Raw genomic sequence first — 25,543 nt, 5'->3', positions numbered from 1 at the left:
CTTAGATGACAGCTGCGACCTTCTGCTGCTGTAGCCCATCTGCTTCCAGTTTTAATGCGCTGTGCATTCAGAGATTCTTTCCTGCGTTCCTTACAAGAAAGGAACGCAGGAATTATATATTTATGATAACGAGCAGTTAAACAGATATACCCAATGAAGTTGCTGGTGAGTGTAAACCACTGTTAACTTCTAGTCTAAGAGTTCAAATTAACACCTACCAACATCCATAAAGTTCATGAATTATCGTCCTTTGTGGGGTTTGTAACTCTGTCTTGATGAAAAGCAGTTTGTTTGTCCACTAAGTACTTAACGAAACGGCACACAGTGACTGTGCCTAGCGGCATAAACAATAGCAGTTGTGTTTATGTCTTTGTTTGTATAAGGTTTAAACAAGAACAAGAGTCTGTCGGGCCAGCAGCTCTGTGAGCGTGTGCAGCTTATGGGGAATATCATTAGTTTCAGTGGCTTTTGGTCATAAACCAAAATATTGGGCAAAAGTAATTCAGAAAACTTATTACAGTTCATCCTGAGGGAGTGATAGATGTCTAGACTAAATTTAAGTTGTTAAGACATTTGATTGAAAACATAAATGCCCAGAAGTAAGAGAAAAATGTCTGAAACCATCTGACATGTGCAACTACACAAACAAATGTGATAAATATACAGAGTAGGGACAGAGTAGGCTGTCTGCCTCACACAGGACGGTAGTATGTGGGGAAACGGTGCGTCTGGTTTTGCAGCCTTTAAAAGACACAGTTTCCTATAAGACCCAGAGGGAGGACCAAACACAATAGCATGACTAATTTTCTGAAGGATGGATTTGTTGCAGATGCCTCGAACAGCCTAACAGAGACGCTACCACAGAAACTGTTGGACTTCAGAGGTTATAGCTACAATGGGGCAAATAATTATTTGGTCCTCTGCTGATTTTTTAAGGTAGTTTCATTTTACTGGAGAGAGACAATTTCAAACAAAAATCCAGAAAAAAGACTTTTCACGGAGAAGCTTTTGTTGGCGGTAAGAAATTTCGTGTAGTTGGTCACCAGGTTTGCACACATTTCAGGAGGGATTCATGGCCTACTCCTCTTTTACGGAAGCTTTCTAAATCCTTCCGGTTTCTTGGCTGCTGCTTGGCAACTTGAAGTTTCAGCTCCCTCCACAGATTTTCTATAGGATTGAGGTCTGGAGAACAGCTAGGCCACTTCTTCTTTAGACACTCATTTATTGCCTTGGTGGTAGGTTTTTAGGTTTTTAGGTCATCTTCGGTGTTATGGCAGAGAAAAGGAGGTTATTGTCCAAGATTTTACAGTGCATGGCCCCATCCAATTCAGTTCAGTTTTATTTATACAGTGCCAAATCATAATAACTAAAGTTGTCCTTTACCATTAATAGAAAAACAGCCCCAAAGCTAAATGTCTCCTCCTCTGTGCTTGACTGTGGGGATGGTGTTCTTTGGGTCATACTCAGCATTTCTCTTCCTCCGATCACGGCAACTCAAGTTGATACTAAAGAGCCTGAGTTTGGTTTCATCTGATCACAGTACTTTCACCAGCCCGTCTCAGAATCACGTAGATTCTAACTTAAGACGGGCTTGTTTGTGTGCCTTCTGCTGCTTATAACTTATTAGCGACTGTGGTCCTCACTGCCTTCAGATCATTAACAAGATTAATATTAATTCCTGTGATTGGGCTGCTCCACTACCTTTCTTCCCATGAGGGTGTTGGGGTTTTGTTTTATAGTCTGTGTGTCTCTGTTAAAATGGAACTACGACAATAATATATCATATAATTATTGCCCCCACTGTATACGAAGAAAAACACAAAATCAAAATCGTGTTGAGGTGAGTTTATTAATATGAACAAAGTTTAGATAACATAAGTCTTTTCTTAGGAAAACTATAACAGTGGAGAGCAGACTCCAGGAGCAGTATTCACTTTCTCAGAAACACCAATAAAAGTTCCTGAAACTAGTGGAAGACTGGAGATCACGTCCTTGGCTCTCTTATGACTTTGGATATATGAAAGTCTGCACAAAATTTTATCCAATAGTTATAGACAGATTAATGTGCCTGCTGGGCACGAGCCCAGGGGCTTCTGATCTCATCCCAGAAACACTATCCATTTCCCGGAAGAACACACAAAATGAAATGAAAAGAAGTGGAGATGGAAATGAAAAATGGCAACAAAGAAATACAAAAGAGACCAAAATTTAGAGCAAAATAATGGCCACAAGGAGCAAAAATGACAAGAATTTGCAATATGACTCAAATTAAACACACAAAGAAAAGAGGCACAAAATGATGAAAAAAGTCAACATCTTTTTTTTTCTTTCAGTCTGGGTATTTTGGTCCTCTATGGGATGAGTGCCTGAGGGGCCTCTTAAATTATAATCTGTCCAGGCCAACACATGTGGATGGATTTCATTCCATTCACAGAGCTTGGCTAAAAAAGGTATATATTTTAATTAGCAAGATTTAGAAAACAATTAGACTGACTTAAGTACATTTTGTTGGCATCCATTTATTTGGCCATTATGCCTCAGACAATGTTAATTGTTCCATTTGTTTCCAGTCTTTTTGTTTGGAGAAAAAGAAGATAAGCTGCTTACTTACCTCACAAGATGTCAGGTTGACACGCGTCTCTCGAGCTGGCAAAAAAAAGAAAAGCAAGCTTCCCAAAATAATGAACTATTTTCTTTAAAGGAAAACTTTTTCTGTGGTTTCTACAAAAGTTATAATTTTGAGGTTTTCATCTGCCGCTCACAATAAGTTGTACCCTATTAAATAACTGTAGCGTATTTGCATTATGTAAGTAACTGCACAGAATATCCTGTATATCGGAGGTAGTTTGCATGGCGATATAGTTGGTAAGAATAATATAGAGGGGTTAAGGATGAACTGTGTTAATTGCACTGTATGCAGTATGTGCTCCTCATGCTGTGTGTGCACAGTGAAATCACTCTTGCTTGTTTGTGTGTCTTTGTTTGTGGTGTGTTTGTGTGGGACAGAGAAAGTCTCAGCGAGTATTGATTTCCTCCGTCTCTCTCTCTTCCCCAGCCTTATTGTTCTTCACTGCCTGACTCGCATACGCTGTGTTGTCTGCTTGTACGGGAATTAGGCTGTCTTGGTGTCTGTCAAGCGCCGACAGTTGTGACTTTGCACTTGTGTTTGTGCATTTGAGCTCCGGTTACATTAGCGACCGCGTTTCTGTTTTTGAAGCAGCTGTCCGAAAGCCTGCGTGTTTCATTACGTGTCTGTGTCTTCTCTTCCCTTTGTCCAAATTACGAGACCCCCGAAACCCAGCCTCCCTGAGGCTTTCTACCAGCCAATTGGTGTCCAGTATGCATGGTGTACTTTGGAAGGGTAGAGAACTGGAGATCTTTGTTTTTTCCCCAATCAAAGATCAGGCTTCCTCTCTGTCAGCACACCCTGGCATTCTTAAGCTTATATGCTGCCAAGGCCCATAATTCTTAGTGGTTTCTCATTTTCTGTAAAGCCTTTCTTTGCAGTTTGAAAGGCTTTGTCATGCTTAAAGTTCCAGCAGATTGGTTATTTTAAGCTACTGCTCCTATAGTTATTTTAAGTTCTTCAGTTAACACTTCTTTTATCTCTTTTAAGCCCTTATGGATCTTATAGTGTAATAGAGTTAGTAAGATTTTAGGAGATGGAAGGAGGACCAAACCAGCCTGTATCTTTCAGCCTCCCCCACAGCAGAGGAGAACAAGATGGAGGATCCTGAGGTACATTATAGCCCGGCCCAGTCACGTAAGCAACCTATAGAGGAGGCTATAGTGGGCCTGTGACTCTGATTAAGCACCTTCATTTAAAGAGTACGATTGCTTTGTTCACATGTGTGCAGACCACCCCGCACTCACCGCCATAGCCACTCCAGTCTGCCACATCTCCGCCTGCATACTGCAGATAAGGACTTTAGAGCTGCATAACAATGTTGACATCAGAATGAAAAGTCTGCATTTCAACCCTCTGTGTTCTCGTTGCATTTCCACCCATCACTGCCAGTCCCACGGGGGTTTCTCCCAGTCCATCAGCGCAGAATCCCAAACCCCGGGAGCCTTTCCTGACATGCAAATCCCGTCACACAGAAGATATTATATGGCATACAGGAAGTGACAAGGCCAAAGGTGAAAGTGGGATGAATTTCGAGTGAGGGCCGTGCAGTCAGGAGCTGGCCGAGCGGTGGAAATCCAGTCTGCATGCAGAGTCTAAACGTTCATTCACTGCAGACCAGATTACATAAGAACCCCATAAACTGTAGACCTAATCTGCAGTGTTTGTTGCTTCAAACTGTTTGGGGTAGCCGGTTCAGCGCAAGTTTTGCAAAGGTTAATTTTGGTCACATCCGCGTTGATTGACTGGGGGTCACATTGTGTCGGTTTTCATTAGAGAAAACCCCACAGCTCTGTCCAAAGCAATACAAGCAACACGGGAGACAGATACTGGGCCCCCCACTGGAAAATGATTTTCACACATACAAATGAATGCAATTGCCATAAATGGGTCATTTGAACCTGGTGAACCCAGCTGTGACATTGTTCACATTCATTAGCTCAAGTAATGTCCCAAATCACTATATTCGCCTATTTGTTGAGCAAATAAATAAGCTAGACAACAGACTGTATATAAAAGATGGATGTATATCGCCTACTTGTTCGTGTAATATAATTTTGTGCCTTGTGTTGTAGACATCTATATAGACTGATTTTAACCATTTGGGGGCAACGGATGCACCGGTGTGTCCAAATCACATGACCAATTTAGGATGACATAGCAACAAGAAAAACTATATACTAGTTTTTCAATTGTGTTGATAGGCCATGTAAAACCAGAGTTTGGATTTTCAAAAATATACAAGATGCTCTTTCCTGAATACTATCACCCCGTTTAGTGCAGAACCAAACAGTAAAAACAAAGCTGATGCTGCCAATGGTGGACTCATCTGTTACAAAGATAAAGACCTGAAGGAACCCCAGCAGCAGGATCAAGGTTAGCGATTACTTAGCCAACCTGGGATGACAGTGGTGCTTGCGAGGAAAACAACCTCCCAAAAAACAAGAAAAAAAACATGACATTCTTGTTGGTGGAAAAATGTAACATGTCGACCAATCAAAAAAAGATATCCCAGCACGTGGCATTTGGGAAGAGGGGAAAAGGAAGAGGGGAAAGCTTTGGGAGTGACACGTCAAAAGAGCGAGTGAGCGATAGCAAGTTTTGAGATGTGAGAGAATCCTGACATTTAGCGTGTTTGGAGTGGGTAGTTAGGTGTGCTGTCTTGTGTAGTGTGGCAGCCAAGCATGTAGTCTAGTCATTTGCTTTGTTTAGTGTGTCAAAACAATGAGGGCACTGCCAAATGTCACGTTTGCTAGCTTAAAAGTCACCCGAGACAGATTGGGCACATCACAGGCTAGAATTTCACTTAGGACACAGACTTCTTGTGAAGAAACATTAATAACTCATATTATTTCTTTATTTAGTTCTAATAACTCATATATTTACATATATTCTTGACTAATAAAAAAAACACCCTACAAAAACTACCACATTCACATCTAATGCAAAGCAGAGACCAAAACTGCATTAGGCTCTCAGCATGTTTATTTCTCATTTAAAGTTGGATATTTTACCAGCACAAATAGCCATCAACTAATAAAACCCACTGAGAAAGAACAGGAAACTTAAAACATGTAATTTTGCTTAATTAATTGACAAAAACTGATGGATACTTACTAATAAATCCTTATATTAAAGTTACAACGTCCACTCAATTAGTAGCAAGACTTGCTAAAAGCACTCAGACTAATGGTTATCACAAAGTAATGTGCCGATTTAGGAGCCATCATTTCTCCAAGTCGTCTTACCATAACCTTTCAAGCCAATTAGATAAGCTAGATAACTTGCAAGGGAAGCATCCCCATGTTTAACCCTTTACAAAGTTCTGCTTGTTTTTGGGGTTGGTTTTTTTTTTTTACTTTCCTTAAGAGGTAAAGATGACATAAAAGGAGAAGGAGAAAAAGAGGCTGGGAGGGATTCAGAGTAGAGCTGCCTGTTCAGGGGGTTTGGGCACCAGACCAAGATACCTTTTGGGCACCTACGAGGTCAGCTGTTGGGAATTCAGTGGTATCCCACCAGAGGAACTGGAGGAGGTGGCTGTTTGAGCTACTTCTTAAAGACCTTCACATACTGTTCATCTAATTTTTCCTTCCTCCACTTGTCCAGTTTCCTCAATTTTTTTTAAAGGACACACAGCACACAGTGCTGAGATATGCCATATTTTCTGCTCATAGCTTTATGCCATTCAAACTTTTACTTTTGACATTTTGTATAGATTCAGCTAAACAAATGGGAACGAAATATGTGTTTTTTTGCCACAGGCTGTAGACAAAGTGCTTAAAGATAGTGCCTTGTCAAATTGTCTGTTATGTGTAGTCACAACTTTGGTTCACCCCTCGAGTTAGGTGCCTTTTATTTTATGCTTGAATGGCTAACAGATTAACGACTACACCCAAAGCCCATGACTTGTATGTGTCCATCCAGCGTGGTGGTCTTGGCTTTTACCTTACATGTGGTATTTTTAGCTGTGACTCTTGGATGTAATCCACCTACTGTTAGTGTCGACAGTTTGATTCATGGTGCAGCTCCTCCACGAAAGGCAGAAGTTGAAATGGCACTGAATGTCTTCCTCTTTCTCGCTCTTCCTCTCTTAATAAGGGTTAATACCCCCTTCTGCTCCCTCGAGGCAGCCCGTAATAATTAATTCAGTGATTAATATCCTGGTCTCCAATGGTAATGTCTCTGTGGAAACAGGAGAAGAAGGGAGCTTAAACGAAATGGCGACATGATAGTGGTTTTAATTGACTGCAAATCCCACTTGGATAGAACTGCAGTTATTTTGGTGCTTCCTCTTGAGAATGCAGGATGTCACATCGCAACTCATAAAATGTCAATATAAACATCCAGGCAGCCGTCTGCATCTCCGGTGTAATTGTTCCAGGTGTTTGCAGTCACTTCTGTCTCATTGCTTCAGATGGATTATCTCTATCTCTTCTGCTGAGTCATCATTGCTGAATCACCGGCGAGCTAATGAGAATGCTGTGATTGGCTTGATTAGTCCTGATTAGCTCAGACTGCGTGCATACTGATGGCAGATTTCCTGATGGCTATAGATGAGGCGTAACTTTTAATTTGAGTTGTGAATTTAGGCCAGAAGCAGAAGCTGCGTTTGAAAAAGGGGAAAAATCTGACTTTCAAGTGGTCTATATCCAAGATTTTCATTATTCCATTAGTTCAATACCAATTAGCTTTGTTATCTAGCTAACACAGTGCTGTTTTGCTGCATTGCTTATTGCTCCTGTCAGCAGTGCTTATCCGTCTATGAGGTTGATTTGTTGCACTAATTTAGCCAATTTTGGGCTATGCTGGATGCTGCATGTGCATCTGTGTAGTCATCATCTTTAGCTTCAAGGTAAAATGGTATTAATGTTTCCCGCTTTGATATTTTGGTAAAAACCTGTCCAGTTACAATTAAAATGTGCATTTGTTTCCTTAAAGGGGGGCTATTGTGCTCTTTCTTACATTCTGTAATGTATATACTGTTACAATGGTGGGAGTTTATATTAAATATTGCTCAAGTTTTAAATAATTAGACATCATCTGTGAGCCGAAAGTTCAGGCTTCAGACTGAAATACTTTGGGGGGGAAGCTGATATCCTAATGTGGTTATTCCACACACAGAGCTCTGGATGTGACCACAGAAGCCTCATTTACCTGACTTTTGAGGGGCAGCCAATCAGAAGGAAGTCAAGTAAGAATAGGACGGCAACCTCCTCACTAGGAAATAATATTGGTAACTAGGTGATTGCACTGATTTTTATTTATTATTTTGCTGTCAGAACAAAGTTTTGATTGAAAGGTGATTGCAAAGTTTGCCTTGTGGGAGGCAGCCTGTCTCCAAACAATTGCAATCCAGCTTTTACAGACTGCAATCACTCTCAGACAGACAGGCAAATAACTGCAATCTCATCTATAAACAGACAGTTTGCAATAAATCAGAGTCAGTCTGTGCTAATGAGCTCAACTTGTCTGCGGCACACTCTTTAAAATAGATGACTCAACTGGTTGACAACTTGGTTGTGTTATGCTTCCATTTCTATATAAAAGGTTGCTGTGTGACTTTGTCATTTTAGGTTAAATGCAGCAAAAGCAACAATGCAGCAACAATGTTTCTATTTGTGGAGGAATGTCTGAGATAAGCTGGACTCTGAATGTAAATACTTAATGTCAATTCCTGTTTAATGGGAATTTCTGTGCATGTAGATGCAACTTATCACAGTTAATACCTGTATTATCACAAACAAATTGCATGTAATTGAAACAACTTGACCCCATTCAATCCCCATCTGAGTCCATCTTATTGTTGTTTTTGAAGGCGGCGCCTGGCTGCAGACCTGGTCGCCTTCTTTGAAGCAGCCAGAGTGAAAGTTCATTTCACACATTATTTCACATAATTGTAATCGTGTTGTGGTCTCCATCCACTGTTTTCCATTAAAGAGACTGTGGCTTTAAAGGGAGGTGAGCTAAAGCAGCCTGTGTCAGACTGGAAGTGCACCTAGATTGGTCACCAGTTTACATAGACACAGACAGCCACACCTGTAGCCAGTTTAATAATCACAGATCAAACTGACAAGGTTAGGTGTGAGTCGACTATGCTAACCCCCGCACAATTAAAGTATGTTTTGAACTTTGGATACAGATTTGGAGCTTAATGGTTTCCTTTTGAGATCATTTTTTTCACCAAATGCTTCAATTTCTTTTCCTCATGACCTTTCTGGTACTAAAATTCAGCTAAAGTGGAATTTTAATCCTCTTCAGATGGTTGTAGTTCAATACATTTTAAAAGCCTCATGAGATTAAAAAGTGTCTCAGGACAAAAGCAAATATTTGAGAAAAGACAGCGATTTAAGAAGGTTGTAAAGGCATCATTAAAATGATTTAATAGCTCCTAATATCCATAGAGTCTATACAACTAAGTAGGTGATATAAACCACAATATATGTATTCTTTTTTACAGCTAGACAGGTGTAAGATTTCATATATGGCATTTAAAATGACAAACAGAAAACAAAACATCCACCTGCGATACGACCAGGCTTTCTTCAAGGTTGACATCACAGAGCGATCCAGTGTCGGGTATTTAAAATCCCACAGATTATATTTCCCCAGGAGATAATGCTGAAGGTTTGTAATATCTTAGTTACGTGTGGCAGCGCATCACCATCTTAATGAGAGCAGATCAGAAATGCCAGAGGATTAATTTACAATTAAAACATGGACCCTTTGTTATCTGTACTACGTGATAGTTTAGTTAATGTAAACAGTTTGTTAGGTTTGCATTTCCTACAAATTTCTGTTATTTTTATATATTTCATTTTATATTTTAGTTACGAGTTCAACTGTTTTTAATCTTTCCTTTACTATTCTGATATTTTACATCTGGTTTTATCTGCTAATTATCTGCAGCTGCTTGTTTTGGTCATATTTCTTCAAATATCTTTCACTTTTAGACTAGCTGTGGCTCAGTTAGGTAGAGTGGGTCATCTGCTAATCATCTACTAAGTCTACTGTTTAGTGGCTCCATACCTGGCTCTTCCAAACTGCATGTTGAAGTTTGCTTGGGGGTGATACTGAACTCCAGGTTTTCGCCTGACATGTGGGTAAATGAGGCTTGTAGTAAGAAAGCGCTCAAATATAACAGCGCTGAAACTGAGTAGTAAAGCATTTTATAGCCTTATTATGGATGCGTGTGCGTGCGTGCGTGCGTGCGTGTGTGTGTGTGTGTGTGTGTGTGTGTGTGTGTGTGTGTGTGTGTGTGTGTGTGTGTTTGTGTGTGTGTAATGATGTGCTCTTTTTTCCACTTTATACTAGTATAAATAATTTATATATTTTAGTCTAGCAGTTGGCTTGGAGTGATTCAATCATGATACCCACTCTCAGGGAGGCTTTTAATTAGAAAAATGTGTTGGAATTGTTATGCTTATGCTATCAGTGTTAATTAATTGTTAGTGTCTAGAAACAGAGTCCTGCACCTGAATATTAAGGTGTCTGCAAGAGAGATGTACCGGTTTCATCTAAAGTTGATTTGTTGCCTATCTGAGCAGGCTTTGTTCGCATAAACAGTCCATTTGGAGAGCAAAAGAACGGTTGTTTTCACTGAGGTTCACTGGCTGTTATGACAATTTAGGTTTTAAAAATAATTAACATTCATAAACAATGACTGGTAAAGCCTAAACCCAGATAGTAAGATATCCTGGTTATACTGGAAGCCGAGATATTCCACAGTTCCCAGAGGCTAAAGTATGAGCTCTACTACACTGCAGGTGTAACCACTAACCTTTAAGAACCCTGTGCTGTAACTTAAGCCGTAACCTGACATGCTCCTTCCTAGATATCTAACTACATGTTGCATTCAAGTAGCAGTAGTGGTTCATTTCTAGCTACTTGTAGAGATAGAAACCCTGCCGCAGCTGTTGTTGCATACTGTGATGCATGCATGGTGGGCATCGTTTGGAGTTGAATATCTTACCTGAGGTCACTTTGACATGCAGATTAGAGGAGCTCGGGATCGATCCAGTAGCTACTACATGACCCTCTCTATCCCCTGAGCCACAGCTGGCCCAGATGTATTTTTGGAGCATTTCAGGCCTGTATTAGTTAGGAGCATAGCCTTCAGTACATTTGTCACCTGCAAAGGATGAGCAATAGGGCTGTGAGCCTCTGCAGTACAGGTAATATGACCTGGCGTTAATTAGTGACGAGATTTTATTTTGCAAAATTATGTTAGAGATTTAGCCGAGGACAGAACATGGGAGCAGAGACAGAGCACAAGAGTGACAATTTGTCTGCTACGAATAAGTCAAGTACCATGATCTCACCTCCAGGTGTCACCCTGGGAGCAAACTAGCACCTCCCCATTTATTTAGGCTTTGCTCAAGGTCACAACTGTCCCCATCCCTCCACAGCTTTTACTTCACCTCCTCTTCTGTTTCTTCCTCTTAACCACACATGCTGCAGAAATCCTCAAATCACACATCAAATCTGACGGAAGTTTTTCATCTTATTTTTCCCCACATCAAAGGAGGTAAAAGAGCAAAGTGGGGAATGCATCAGATGGTCAGTGATAGTAACAGAGAACGTACCATATCTAATCCTGATAAGAGATTTGCTTTGCTTTCATGTTGCTTTTATTATCTTTGCATTTTTTTTACTTAAGCGCCACGATCTCATTTTCCCCTTCAAACGTCTCATTCTGTGGCTTTAGATTGAGAAAATGAAAGTTGTTCCACGGAGAGTGACAGACTCAGTACAGTTTATTCTATATGCTGCTTGTTCCAACGGCCCTTTGAAGCTACAGTGTCTAAAATATTTAAACTCAAGTCACCTTCTTCTTCTTCTTCTTTTTACAACCACAGGATTTCATCAGATGTATTCTTGATGTCTTGAAGCATTCGCATGCTTCGTGAGATTTAGATTATTTGAAATTACAGTCAGTGGGATTGAGAAAAACACACAGTACTCGATTTTCGGGGTGAATATGAAAGAGGAGTGCTTTCTGGGGTAAATTTGTAACTTGATCTTAGATTTTCGATCTTCATCAATATGAAGATTCGTTACATAAATTGTAAAAACTAAAACTTAATCTAAAATTGTTGAGATTGTTCTCTTTTAGTATTCTTTATATCCAGGGCTTGCCAGACACTCTTTGCTTCAACACTGGAGCCAATTTCTTTTTTGTCTCCGCTTTCTTTTTCTAATACTTCCCTCATCTAGCTATCTTGTTTCCTCCACCGAACTCATACATCATTACAGTCAAGTTCTCTCCAAGGTTTTTCAAGCACTTTTCCTTCTTTGCAACCTTCCCTTGTAATGAACACACTCTTCTTTCACTAACTGCAAACAGTATAGCGCTTTTGGCCTTTTTCATTAATCTCAATTCCTGAGGAAGTTAATTTGACAAGGTTTCAGTTTTCTGGCTTTTTATTTGCCTTGTATGTACAGAAGCTCCTGTATACACAAACTAATTCACATGCAGATGGTGCAAAGGTCTGTAAACCATTATAAATTGGACTGGGACACTCAACCAACCGAGTAAAGCAGGCGCTGGTGTCCAATAACTATTAAAAACAAATCAATGAGCCACACCATCGCACTAGGTTCCTTCATTATGATGATAAACACGGACATTACAGTTCATTTTCTCACATACGCTGTCCTGTTACTGTAAACACTCAGGGCACCAAATTTAATATTAATCCACTGCAGGAAATGGTCCCAAACAGCAGCACTATTTAATATTGTTTGTGTGGTGTTTAACATCAACATTGCTCAGCTGCTGGAGTAAATTACTGAGGTTAGTTGTTGACAAATACTACAAACATGATATTTTGATTTATATCGGAAACTGGGATGTGCTGCAATAAATGCCATGTAAATAAGGCTGCTACGAATAAATGAATTAGTATTAACTAAAACAAAAATAATGCACGCAAGAAATAGAGTGGTTAGTAGTGACTTTTCATCTGGTGTCCACCTAAAAATCTGGAAATTCACATGTGGAAATTCATGCCATGAAGCTCTCGGTGCACAGTATTTATGCTGATGTTAATGACAGTGGAGATTTGGAAGGGTGGAGTTAGTGAGTGAGCAGTGTTGGTGACTTTTAGACACTTTTTCAGGACTCCGAGACCCCGCTCTATGATGTTACGTGGTCTGTCACGAGGGGATCAATTTATTACAGCACCACGCTCGACTTCTTGATCTATTTAGGACTCATTCTTTCAGAAAGGTTTGTTAAGGCATGGCTAGTGTCTGATTTGATACACCTGTGAGATGCCCCACAGTAATTCTGTCCATATAGTGTGGTAAGCAGTGAAAAATGAGGTTAGAGAAATCCATATGAAAAAAAAATGCATGATTTTCAACTCTTGAATCTGCATGATGTCAGAGAAAGAGGATATACCCGCCCACTTGTGGTTTACTAGGGTGAACCAATCAGAAGGCAGTTATCATAAAAGAGGAGGAGTTACAACTGATGTTTTACACAGTTAATCCGAATTATTTTGATCTATGAATTACATGGAGCCCACAAATCAAAATATGGAGTAAAAATGAACACTTGTGTAAACTGCATCACGCATCTTATTAGAGGTGATGGGAAGGTGAGAGTGCTTATTTTGAAACGCTTCTATATAATTTTTAATGTGTCACCTGGATTCTAGCATCGCTTAAAGGACAATAGAGCAAAAAAGAAACCACCGGAAGCGCTAACGTGACCTGAAAATTACCCAGACTCCCAGCGCAGGGCTTTTCTCACCCCACTCCCCCACTCCCTCTGTTTACTGCAGGCCCATCAAGACACAGCAGTGTGTCACAGTGGATCAAAGTCAGCGGTATCAGCCAGCAAACACACAGCACAGACAGTCGGAAGGGATGGCAAAGAGACTCTCCTCTGCTCCCATTATTACTCTCCCACAATCCACTGCTGATTCTATATAAATAAAGCAAGGACGGGGAAAATGGAGAGGCTCTGACACAGGGAACGAAGGGATTTTAGCGGCTGGGGAAAGAAAATAAAAGGAGACGATAGACATGAGAGGATAGGACTCACCGATGCATCTTCATGCACGCCCTCCACCTCTTAAGGCGTTATTTTACAGTTAAATACTCCGTGCTCAAATATACTCCCAAGGAGAGAGGAGACGAAGAGACGGAAGTCATTTGTATTCAAATCCAGAGCTAATACGTCAATAAGTCTATTTCATGGGCAAAGACTCCTCTGTGTGTATGTGTGTGTGTGTGGAGGAGACATGCTCCACTGCAGCACTTCTCAATTGGAAGCTGCCTTAGCTGCTACAGGCACTTTCATCCGTTCAGACTGAGAAAATGGAGGTTTCCTCAGTGATTCTTTGGTCGGGGTGACGGCTCTGCAGAACTCGTCGAGTAGAAGCACAAAGTGTTTGTTCAGAAGGTTTCTTAGCAGTGCTGATAGTCACGCTTCTTTCAGACGGGCCATAAGGGAACATTAGAAGAGGGTTTCTCATTAGGTGCCTACAGTATGTGGAGTCAGTCGAGGGAAAGGATGCTATCTATTTGTATACTGTGGCTTTTGTGTATTGGGAGCAATGGAATATAGCCAGATCGCAATAAGACACAGTGAAATACCAGCCAAGAACACACTGACTGTTGCAGATGCCTGTCTCCTCCCTTCCTCATATCCCCATCTCTCTCTCTCTCCATCTGACACGGAGGCCTGAGGGTTTTGTATCCGCTGCTGTTTGATTTGCACCGAGGGGAGATCTTGTTTGTTCTCCTCAATGCAACATTTATGGTTTAAGATTCTCCTCACGACCTTCCGCTGCTCCTGAGCAGCAAGCTATCTGTCTGCCCCGAGTGAAAAAACAAGAAAAGAGCAGTGCTGCCGCCGCTATGCCGGCCGGGGGACCTGCAGCTCTTCTCATCCTGCCAGTAAACAAAAAGAGGGGTTGGGTAAGAAGGGACAAAAGTAGCCTGTACCTTTCTCTTTATCAAAGCTGGTCAACAGAAGCATGTGGGATTTTTTATTTTGTATTTTTTGTGAGGCATTAATGAGAGGTAAATAAAGCTCTGGCAGCTTTGAGTGTTGTCAGAGCTCCACCTTGTGGTATTACATTAGCATTGTTGGTTCCATGCTTTACTCATATCTCATTCTGTCTAATCTTTCACTATTGTTATACCACTGACTGTCTTCTGTCTTTTTATCTCACTCTTTTCCCTTTTTTTATCCTAATTTGACCTCCAATTATCATTCTCCTGCTCTACTTTCTTGCAACTTTCCTTCCCTCTTATTTTCATCCTGCCCGTCCTCGCCATAATCCATCCAATCTGTTCCTGCGCTATTCTTCGTCCTCCCTCCTTTCTATCTTTAAGATCGCTATCGGGACGAATCGTAGGAGGAGTGTGGTGGTTCTTCACTCTCATCATCATCTCGTCCTACACGGCCAACCTGGCCGCCTTTCTCACTGTGGAGAGGATGGTTTCTCCCATTGAGAGTGCAGAGGATCTGGCCAAACAGACCGACATTGCCTATGGCACATTAGACTCTGGCTCAACCAAAGAGTTCTTCAGGGTGAGTTGGTGTTACCAGAGTTAGTGACCTACTTTCAGACAGGTATGGGACCCTGTGAAGGCCTACAATCTTTGACACTCACACACGCTCAAAAGCAAAGACTCATCAAAATATTGTTTTCTTCTAGTCCCTATTATACCTTGTCAAGGTATGTTACTCCAGTGATTCCCAACCAGGAGGTATTTCTGCTAGGAAGACAAGCTTGGGAACTGAAATTACAGTCAATGTAATGACTGAGTAGACCCAAACTTGTTTGAGTAGAAAAGTTGAAAGTAAATGGACTTTTCTACTCTCCCGGAGTACTCAAAGCGCTCTATAAAACACATTCACACAAGTACTGTCTTCTATGCTTTTAAGTGCACACTAACATTCACATACATTCACACTCCGATGGATGCATCGGAGAGCAAATTGGGGTTAATATCTTGCCCATGCAGACTAGGGGGAGCCAGGGAACCACCAACCTTCCGATTAGCAGATGACCTGCTCCACCTCCTGAGCTGCAGCCACCCCATAAGTTGGTTAAAGCATTAGAAATAAGACTGAAATTGGAAATAAAATAAAGACATTTAAAATTAAGTTTTCATAAATGAAAAAAAGTATGACAGCATTTAAAGGTATTAGTTGCCTTTCAGCTGCTCAGCGAGCAGTTCAAAATGTTGGCTGAAAGTAAACAAGCTTTTTTAGTTTTCCAATTTTGGATGAACGGATGAAATAATAAACTAGAATTGTGGCTAAAAATTGTAAATAATTGACTATGTGGCTTGTACTTGAAATTTATAGCTAAAATTCTGTAAAAAAGTATTCACACCCATAACTATATTAGATTAATATTTGAGATGGTAAACTAAAATATAAATATGTATTGTCTAATAAATTATTAAATAAAGGTGCTGTTAGAATTTCAATTAGATTGCAAAGAAAATTAAAGACCTAGCTGGTTAAAATTATAACTAAAGAGCTGGATAGTATAGTTACCAATTATCCATCCATCCATCCATCCTCATCCGCTTTGTCCGGGGCCGGGTCGCGGGGGCAGCAGCCTAAGCAAAGAGGCCCAGACCTCCCTCCCTCTCCCCAGCCACCTCCTCCAGCTTATCCGGGGGAATACCAAGTTACCAATTAGACTGTTGATAAAAGTTTTGATTAACGGTTGAAATAGCAAGCTAAAAGCTAAACGAGTAGAACATTAACTGAAATTTGTAGTGTTTGTTAGCCACCATTGTAGATAAACAAAAAAGTCACAAAAACATTTTTAAAATGGGCACCTAAATAAAAGCTGGAAATTATTTTTATATTACTATTATTATTATAAGTTGAAATAGCTAGCTAAAAGCATGGCTAGCAATTGAAATGGTTTACTAGATATACTAGATAAACAGATAAAATAACAAGGTAAATTATAAATAGTAAATATTAAATAAATTAAAATGGTGGCTATTAGTTTGGGTTTTAATAACGTATGTAGACAAAAATATAAGCATAATAAACGCAGCTAAAAAAATTTACTTAGAAATGAGAGTAAAAAGTTGGAAATTTGTTAGCTAATTATGTTAGCTAATTATTACCTAGCTTTGAGAACAGTTTGCGAAAATATAAACAATAGATCATCATCATCATTGATCATCAGTGATAATGTTCACTAGAAGCAGTTATAAAAGTTAGCTAACAGTTCTGTTTGTTCTTAAGAATATGATTAAAGATATGAAATGGGCTGCTAGCTGTTTATCACGCTGTACTAAAACTGTAAATCATTAGTTAAGAGTGTGGCTAGCAGTTAAAATTATTTAGCTAAAAGTTTTTTAACAGTTAGAATTTTGCATTAAGAGTAATAATATTTCATTTTAAAATCGTACTCCCCTCAGAGACGTAGATCATGGGAATAACGGCACCTAATTATTTGTTGTTGGTATAGCTGGAACTACTGTTTCTTTATCTGTGAGTGTGGTATTCAGGAAGGATTGCCTTGAACCATCTTATTTATTTATAGTAAAGACTTCAGACCCAACAGGATACAAAAGAGTACCAAAGACACTGGGGGCTGGGAAAGATGATAACAAGGCTAAACTGCCACTGAAAGTAGTCAAGAATTCAGTTTAAAATGAGTTTATATGAACACGCTTGAATATGAGAAGTGTTGGTGGCTGGTTCCATCTGACAGGGCTTTAGAGTATACCAGTTGAAAAGGGTTGGGAACCATTGGTCTATACAACTGCCGGTATTGTTATTTGACTTTTTTGCAGTAAAATGTTTCAAAGCTGATAAACAAAATGTAAATTGTTGAACTGATGCTCCATGTTTTCTCTATTTTGTATTGTATGTGGACATGCTTTCTCTGTCACTCACACATCATCTACCTTTGAACCTCCAAACCCTTCCAAACCCCACAGCGGTCCAAAATTGCTGTTTATGAGAAGATGTGGGGATACATGAAGTCTGCTGAGCCCACAGTCTTCACCAAGACCACGGCCGAGGGTGTGGCGCGGGTCCGCAAGTCCAAAGGAAAATACGCCTTCCTGTTGGAGTCCACTATGAATGAGTACACAGAGCAGCGCAAGCCCTGCGACACAATGAAAGTCGGGGGCAACTTGGACTCCAAGGGCTATGGAGTAGCCACACCCAAGGGTTCACAGTTAAGGTGGGTGGAATAGTGTAACAATATGTTCTACGTGTTGTTATGGTATTCCACCTTCCCTGGTGTGCCGCCTTTTCTATCTCTATCTGCCTCCACATACTGCTTAGTGTTGGTGGGTGGGGTGTTTTATGTGTCTGTTTGAGGGCACAAGTAGCCGCTTAGTGACATCTGTGTTTGTTGCATGCATGTGGGGCTTCATTGTGGGTGGTTTTTATTCACTTTTTTTGTCTTTACAGCTCTCCACAACAGGTAAATGTATGTGCTTGTGCTTGCTGTTTGGGCAAAGACATGTTGGAATGGCATGCTCTGGAAGCTCTCATCTGAAAATGTCTCATTTAGAAGATAATCTGCATTTTATATACAAAATGTAATTGCTCTGAGATATTTAGCTAATGCTACTTCAGTGTTCCTTCACGGTTGACTGGTTCTTTATTTTCAACTAAGTGACTGAAATAGTGCTTTGGGAGCCATTTGAAAGCTCAGCCCTGGGTAACTCTGCCAGACTCTGTCACAGCCTCCCGCTCATAGTGGAATTTACAGACCTGCCACAGAATACAGTGGCATTACAGTGGGGAGTTGCAATTTCAATCCACACACTCATCGATCAAAGCCCTCCAGCAAGGTCTCACTGAGGGGAAAGGATAAATATACTAAAGGCAAAACTGCACAGGGGTGTGAATGAAATTGCATTCACTTTAATTTATTCCTGTGGAGGTATAAGAACACATATTTGAAAACCAGGGAGAGCACTTTAAGCAATAGTACTGAAATAACCCGTTTTAGAGCTTTGCTATCAATTATTAGCAGTAGATAACTGCTGTTTGAACCCACAAAAGAGTTACAATTTTTGTCAATACATAGACTCCAATATTGTGAAAGTTTAATTCTCCTATACCTCACCTCCCTCACATTTTTAGATCTTTCTACTTATTCTTAATTCATGTCATGTGTCCTGTGGGTAAAATCCAGCTGATGTCTTTTTTTTTTTTGAGGGGGGGGGTCCTTTATTTGTTTTTTTATGAGGTGTATTTTATACCTAAATTAAAATTGTTTAACTTCTATTCACTCAGGATAATTTGACATCAGTTCATCTCGTATATGCATGCAGCAGAAAAAATTTGCTTCATGTTTGGTTTATATGCAAGATTTGACTTTCTAGCAAACTATTGTTTGCATTCAGTAACTGTTTAATCTTGTCCTCTTACATATTAGAGCAGAACTGAGAGAGAACAGTAAGAATATCAAACAAAGCTTTGTGCCCTGTTAGCGATTTGAACTCCAGACCGCCTGCTCTGGGGCTTTTTCGTCAACATAGTTTAAGTCTATGTCCGCAAATATATGGATATTACTGAAAACTGGACTTTTTTCCATTTGAATTTGACAAAAAAGACTAATGTCAAGGGCATGCCAAAGCAACAGATGGCAATATAACCCCAACTATAGAGAGATTTTGGCCAATCGAAAGCCTCCAAACAGTGGCACAGCACCCAGTCTGATATGAAAAAGGTGACCTTGTCCACACGTACATGCAGAAATTGAGTTTTTAAAAGCTCTGCCTTTGATGATCTAAAATATCTTTTGTTCCCGTAGTTGTTTTCTGTAAATTCCTCTGGTCACAAAACCTAAAGTAGGGTTTCTATCATTTGTTTGCAGCCAGGCTGGTGCCAGTTTTCAGCCACTGCTTTGACCAGGAAGAGTGCCTAACAGATCAGGGTAGTCCTCCCTCCCAGGCCTCTGTTTTGTTGTTTTGAGGATTATCATCTTCTGTCAGTCACTTTTCCGGATATCAGCGAGGAAACACACCAGCGACATCAAGAGCTGGCAACATTGCTGGTCAAGGCTGTGATTTCATATGGCTCCAAACTGGGATATGAGCTCTGTTGCCTTTTGTTTCTGACTGCTTCTATTTATTTTTGTTCGAAATATTACAAATAAATTAAAAGGATCAAAATGCATGCTGGAGCAAATCTCTCTCTCCTTCACAATTTTGCTGCCCTGTCATCAGATATCACTATAGCAGCCTTAAAAAGAAGCCATGAAATTGCTACACGCACTTATTTAAAGAAAGCTTTTCATGGACATTTTTTTCATGCCAATCATGATTTTCCAGAGCAGCTTAATGCTCAGCAATCCTGTGAGCTTTGAATTGGCAGCCATACCTATACTATATGCATGTGTAATCAGGTCTAAATTATTTATAGGTCTAGAGCTAACTAACTAACTAACTGGTGCCAGATTTTTATTTTTTATTTTGCTGGCAATGCTGATGGCCAACAATTTAAGTGCCAAAATGTAGCACGCTTTTGTACCAGTGATTACTTGTTTTATATATTTTTTCATTTTTGTATTAAGAAACAGTGTACAAAAGGATTATCTACCATACGTATAATTCAGTCACCATGTCTGATTAAAATTAATTAAAGGTATTATGCCTGTTTAAAACAAAGGAAAATACTTTTTACCATTAAACTGAGATTGCAAATCCGGTTAATTTAAATCCCATTTATCTGAATAATTATAAAATGTCTTTAAGATGTAGAACATATAAAATGTATCATATTAATCAGATCTAGATTAGCAGTGGTCTCAGTTGACAACACTAGAGAAATTCATGTTAAAATTCAAAATAGACTGAAATTTTCAGAGCTAGGATAGGTTAAATATTTTTGCTTAGCAGCATGTTGCTAGTGTAGCCCACAACTTGTGTTCTGGATATTTTTTCTTTTTTTCTTATTTATATAATTAATTATATAATTAATCATCTTGTACCCTTTTAGATTTGTATTATACTGGAACTTTTACTCACATGTGGCATCTGTTTGCAATATTAAAAAAAAATTAAACTTTATAGAAAGTTTTTAAAAAATATATATATTTTTAGCTCTAGCTGGCTAGGGTATGCTAATGCTAATGCTACAACAAAGAGTTGTCTGGGAATTGCTAATTGAACTTTTTTCTAGATTATGGTGGTAAAGGTAAAAGTGGGGCCAATACTCACATGAGTACCAAATTATTCTCTGGGAAACATGAGTGTCTGATTAAAGTGCAATCTTACACATCTAGAGGTTTTATGAGCTCTAGCTTGCTAGCTCATGCTAATTAATTAAAATGGCTTGGCTAAAAACAAATAGACTACATTACTGTAACATAAGGAGCTTATTTATTGATATCATTTCACTTTGAGGGAGAGAGATTTTGACTCAGGGTGTGTTTGGGTTCTCGAATGGGATTAATGCACTTTTCCACCCTTGTCCCTCTCTTACTGCTACTCCTCCCTTTCCTCTCCCCCCTCTCTTCCTTCCCTCCCAAATTGGACAGCATACTCACGCCCTCTCACCAAATATGTTTTATCGTTTTCAAGAAGTGCAGTAAACCTGGCAGTGTTAAAACTCAATGAACAAGGCCTGTTGGACAAATTGAAAAACAAGTGGTGGTACGACAAAGGAGAGTGTGGCAGCGGAGGCGGTGGCGAGAAGGTTAGCCGCTATGACGCTATGCCCATGTGACCTTGATGTGGGTAAAAAAAAAAAAAGAGAGATGTGTTTTTGTTGGTAACAGGAGCATCTGCCGGGTCGATCTCTACAGTTACGCAGAAGATTTGGAAACTGCGACTTCTAATCTAGAGTGGAGAGCGAGTACTGTGGAAGCAGAAATATTTGCCGTACTGTTTATGTAGCGGTCTATTATAATTATAAATTAACACCAAAATAAGTATTTTGGAATATGATTGTAGCCCGGTTTGGGATGTTTTAGTGAGGGTAAAAGAGCCAATAGTTTTGGTTTGACAGTACTAGCCTCCAGGGTTATTCTGACAAAGGTCCCGGCAGTATGTGCCCGTTCCAGAAAAGCGATGCAGCCGGGGCTCCACGTATATGTGTCTGTTAGCTCTGCCCCTTCCCCCTTTAACATCCCCCGATAAACCCGACCCTTTAAAACACATAAATGAGCAAAGAGACACGTAGCATAAGTGGGGCCCCTTACTGGCTTCGTCACTTTGTACTGAAGAGTACTGAGCTGCTCTTGTTGGGCTTCTTCTGATTGAATAACATAAAATAACATGTCCTATGATGTTATTTATGTTATTTTCCCCACCCCACCCTTCCCCGCCCCCCGTGATATGAAGAACGCCCGTAAACCTTGCCGTATTGAAACTGAGTGAAGCAGGAGTCTTAGACAAACTGAAAAACAAATGGTGGTACGATAAAGGGGAGTGTGGACCCAAGGACTCTGGAAGTAAGGTCAGTCTCCACCAGCCTGGGAGCCTCCCCTCCTCTCTTTGTCTCTATGCACACTTTTATAGCGCTGGCAGTTCTGTTATTACAGCAGGCTGGCCGATAAGACACATAACAGACACGCAGGTAGAGACTCAAGGTGTAGCCTGGAGGATACAGCATGACAGACACGAGGCATGGCTCGGCGTTTTTACAGCAGCTAAGCGATGTGATGCAACTGCAGATGAAGGCTCACACACACAGTTGACTGTCACCTGAGATGGTTGAGGGCATCTTGAGACTTTACTGTATGTCACACTAGTTGTCAGTGGTACTGTATGCCTCAGCTGTAGCCGCACACTTTGACAGTGATCCATGTTGCTGATGCACTGGAGCATGGAGAGAGTGGCCACGTTGTAACAAATCAGCATGTACGATCCACATCAGTCTTAATCAGAAAATTGCAGTGCAGGACACACGCTATCACCTGCAAATGAGACCGAGCATGACAGCCATTCGTTCGTGTTGAGCTAACGCACCTTAAGGATGTAGGTGATTTATTAAGAGGAGATAAATGGCAGGTTGGGAGCATGAGCGATCAGCTGCATACATTTGAATAAACGAGGGGTTAAACGGTTGGAAGAAACCCAAAAGCTCACATTAGCGTAGCTGCAAAGAAAACCACGGGCCCGTGAGTATTTGGACAATGACACACTTTTTGTAACTTTGTCTCCTACCTCAAATAATCAGAATTTGACTGAAGTGCAGACTTTCAGCTTTAATTCAAGGGATTAAACAAAAGTATTGGATTAACTTTTTAGGAGTTAAAGCCATTTTTAAAAAAAATACTCAGTTTCTCATTTTAACAGGCTCATAATGTACTGTTGATTGACAGACAGTTGGCCCGGTGAGGCCCGTTCCTTTGTTGACTTGCCTGGACTAATGGAATCTTTGCTGGAATCTACTCAAGATCCTTTACCTCGTTCATTCTTAATTCACAGAGTAATAAACTCATAAAAGGCCTGAAAAACCACAACAAACAACTGAAGTAAATTATCCAGGGTAATTATAGTTAAACTGAAAAACTAAAACTACGTGATATAGTTAAATAAGAAAATAAAATTGTTGAAAAGATTTTATGAACTTGGAAAACAAACTAAAGCGAAACAAAAATGGAGGAAATCTCAGGTTTAGCATTTGTTAATTTAGTAAAACGAATTATTTATCGCAAACCTGAATGATACAAGGAAAACCTCTAAAACGGCCTGCACAGCTTTAAAAGAAAATCTTATTCTTAAAAATTTATTTATAAAGCTTCAAATCACAACAGCAGTCACCTAAAGGCACTTTATATAAAGACCCAACAATAATACAGAAAAAGCTGCTACAATGAAATTGACCCCCCATGACCAAGGACTTGGCGACAGTGGGAAGGAAAAACTACCTTGTAACAGGAAGAAACCTCCGGCAGAACCAGACGCAGGGAGGGGCGGCCGTCTGCCATCACCGATTGTAGCTGAGGGGAGGAAGACCGGACAGAAGAAGTAGCTGCACTAAAAACCTATCAGGAAACACAGCATTCGGTGATGTCCTTCAAAAAATGTTCATTTAGAATTATGTTAGTCGGTCCATATGAGGGACGTGTGTGTAAAAATGTCTGTAATTCCTAAACGGTTAATGCAAAGTTTTTTTTAAAACCCTGGAATATAAACTGAAAGTCTACACTTCAGTCATTAATCACATCATGATTGATGTTTCATTTCAAATGGATGTAGTGATGCACAGTGGCAAAGCTACAAAAAAGGCTGTCATTACCCAAATTTATATGGACTGTATTTACAGCACTACACAGCAAAGGGGATATGTGACAAAAGCACGCTAACTGATATGGAGAAAGTTGGAGATATTTGATAACATGGCTACAGACGAAGGTTAGAGGTAGTGTAGTGAAAAAATTATGTTTGATCAGTTTTGTGTGTAAATTTGTACGTTTTTTTTTTTTCCTTTTACGCTGTTTTATGTGTTTAAGTGTTGACTGATCTGCCAAAACGATCTCTAACCCTTGTGTTCCTCTCCCCGCCGGCTACAGGACAAGTCCTCCCAGGCCCTCAGCCTGAGCAACGTGGCGGGGGTCTTCTACATCCTCGTCGGGGGCCTGGGCCTGGCCATGCTGGTGGCCCTCATCGAATTCTGCTACAAGTCACGCAACGAGGCCAAAAGAATGAAGGTGGAGGCCCAGTCCCAATCCCAGTCCCAACACCCCCAATACCACCAATCTCACCGTCACTGCTACCCCTGCCAGACAGGCAGCCCCCGCAATAGCCCCGAGCCTAGCCAAAGCCAGAGTCCCCGGCCCAGCCCCACCATCCACAACTTAGCCGAGTTTAGTGAGGTTTTCAATGGTTATGGCAGCGATGGGGAAGCTGATAAGATGTAGATGGGGTTTTCGTAGAAGGTCCTCCCAGGCCTTTTCTCCCCCCCTCACTAGCTCCCTGCACAGAGACTGTAAGTGAAACCAATCACACCCCCGCTGCTAGCTTCAACATGCTGAGTGACTGTCGTGACCAGTGGCAAACTGCTTCCCACATTTCTGTCCTATCCGCTCACTATGTGGTCATGTGACGTCCTGGTCTGCGTTCAAGCTTTTTTCTCAGTGTGACAGGAAGCCATGAGTCATCTTCAGACATGACGTCGACTGCGCTGCTTCGCAGCTTGTGTGGCTGCAGATGTTGGTCCTAATTTATTGAGCTGTTTTCCTGCCAAAATCCAACAAACACTGCTTATACTGAACAAGATATTCATCGATAATGCTCAAAGTACACGATAAATGTCATTAATGACAACCTTTTTCTAAATATATCACTAGAAACTAATATTATAATGTTATAATATTATATAATGTAAGCTTGGGTAGTTTCATTGGAATAGAAATCTAGATACAGATGTGTAGAAGATATTTCTAATGTTTTTTAGAGTAAAAAGCTGAACAGCTTTTAAAATCCGAGCCTTACTGTGAAGGTCTGCAGCAGCTGTGGTCATAGTGCTTTTACGCACAGCTCCTTAGACTGTGTATAAATGATGGAGTACCTTTCTGGTTAAAGTAAAACTTTCTTATTATGTCCAGCAGGGGGCGACTCTCAGGAACACCACTGTATGGAAGTCTGAGAAATTTCCCTTCGTTTCCTTTGTTTACACTGTCCTGATGAATTTACTATCCCAGTTGCTAGTTTTAAGCCTTACTGAACCCAACATGATGCTTATTTGGAAAATTATGCTACCATTAGCATCAAGAAGGAGGAAAAAGCAGGCTGCTGTATGAGACTCCCTCAGTTTCTCTGAAAACACTCATGTGGAGGCTTCTCAACCAAACCCTCAATAATTTATGAGTAATGGCAGCTATGTGCATCTTTTATACACAGTCTACGCTCAGCCTATCACAATTATAACAGGGAGGAAAGTCATGATAAATGAGGACCAATGTCTTACTTGTACACACATGTCTACACTTGTGAGGGGATTTCATC

The 25,543-nt window shown here is 40.3% G+C and overlaps 1 protein-coding gene across 5 annotated transcripts in view; it reads left to right on the top strand.

Annotated features, from left to right (window-relative positions):
- Window positions 1-25,543, top strand: part of gria4b (glutamate receptor, ionotropic, AMPA 4b) — a 171,349-nt gene that overhangs the window by 142,399 nt on the left and 3,407 nt on the right. For 2 of the 5 annotated variants that reach the window (XM_080867373.1, XM_080867375.1), the window contains 4 exons: window positions 14,975-15,173; window positions 17,564-17,811; window positions 21,170-21,284; window positions 24,109-24,246. In XM_080867373.1, the coding sequence (XP_080723499.1) occupies window positions 14,975-15,173; window positions 17,564-17,811; window positions 21,170-21,284; window positions 24,109-24,246 (700 nt within the window). Of the gene's footprint in view, window positions 1-14,974; window positions 15,174-17,563; window positions 17,812-21,169; window positions 22,047-24,108; window positions 24,247-25,543 lie in introns of those variants that run through there. The other 3 variants (XR_013969935.1, XM_080867374.1, XR_013969934.1) reach the window with 3 other exon arrangements.

This window comes from Rhamphochromis sp. 'chilingali', assembly GCF_963969265.1.
Source record: "Rhamphochromis sp. 'chilingali' genome assembly, chromosome: 19".
In the NCBI taxonomy this organism is placed as follows: Eukaryota; Metazoa; Chordata; class Actinopteri; order Cichliformes; family Cichlidae; genus Rhamphochromis; species Rhamphochromis sp. 'chilingali'.
The sequence above is the reverse complement of the archived record's forward strand: the minus strand, read 5'-3'. Positions and strand labels throughout refer to the sequence as shown.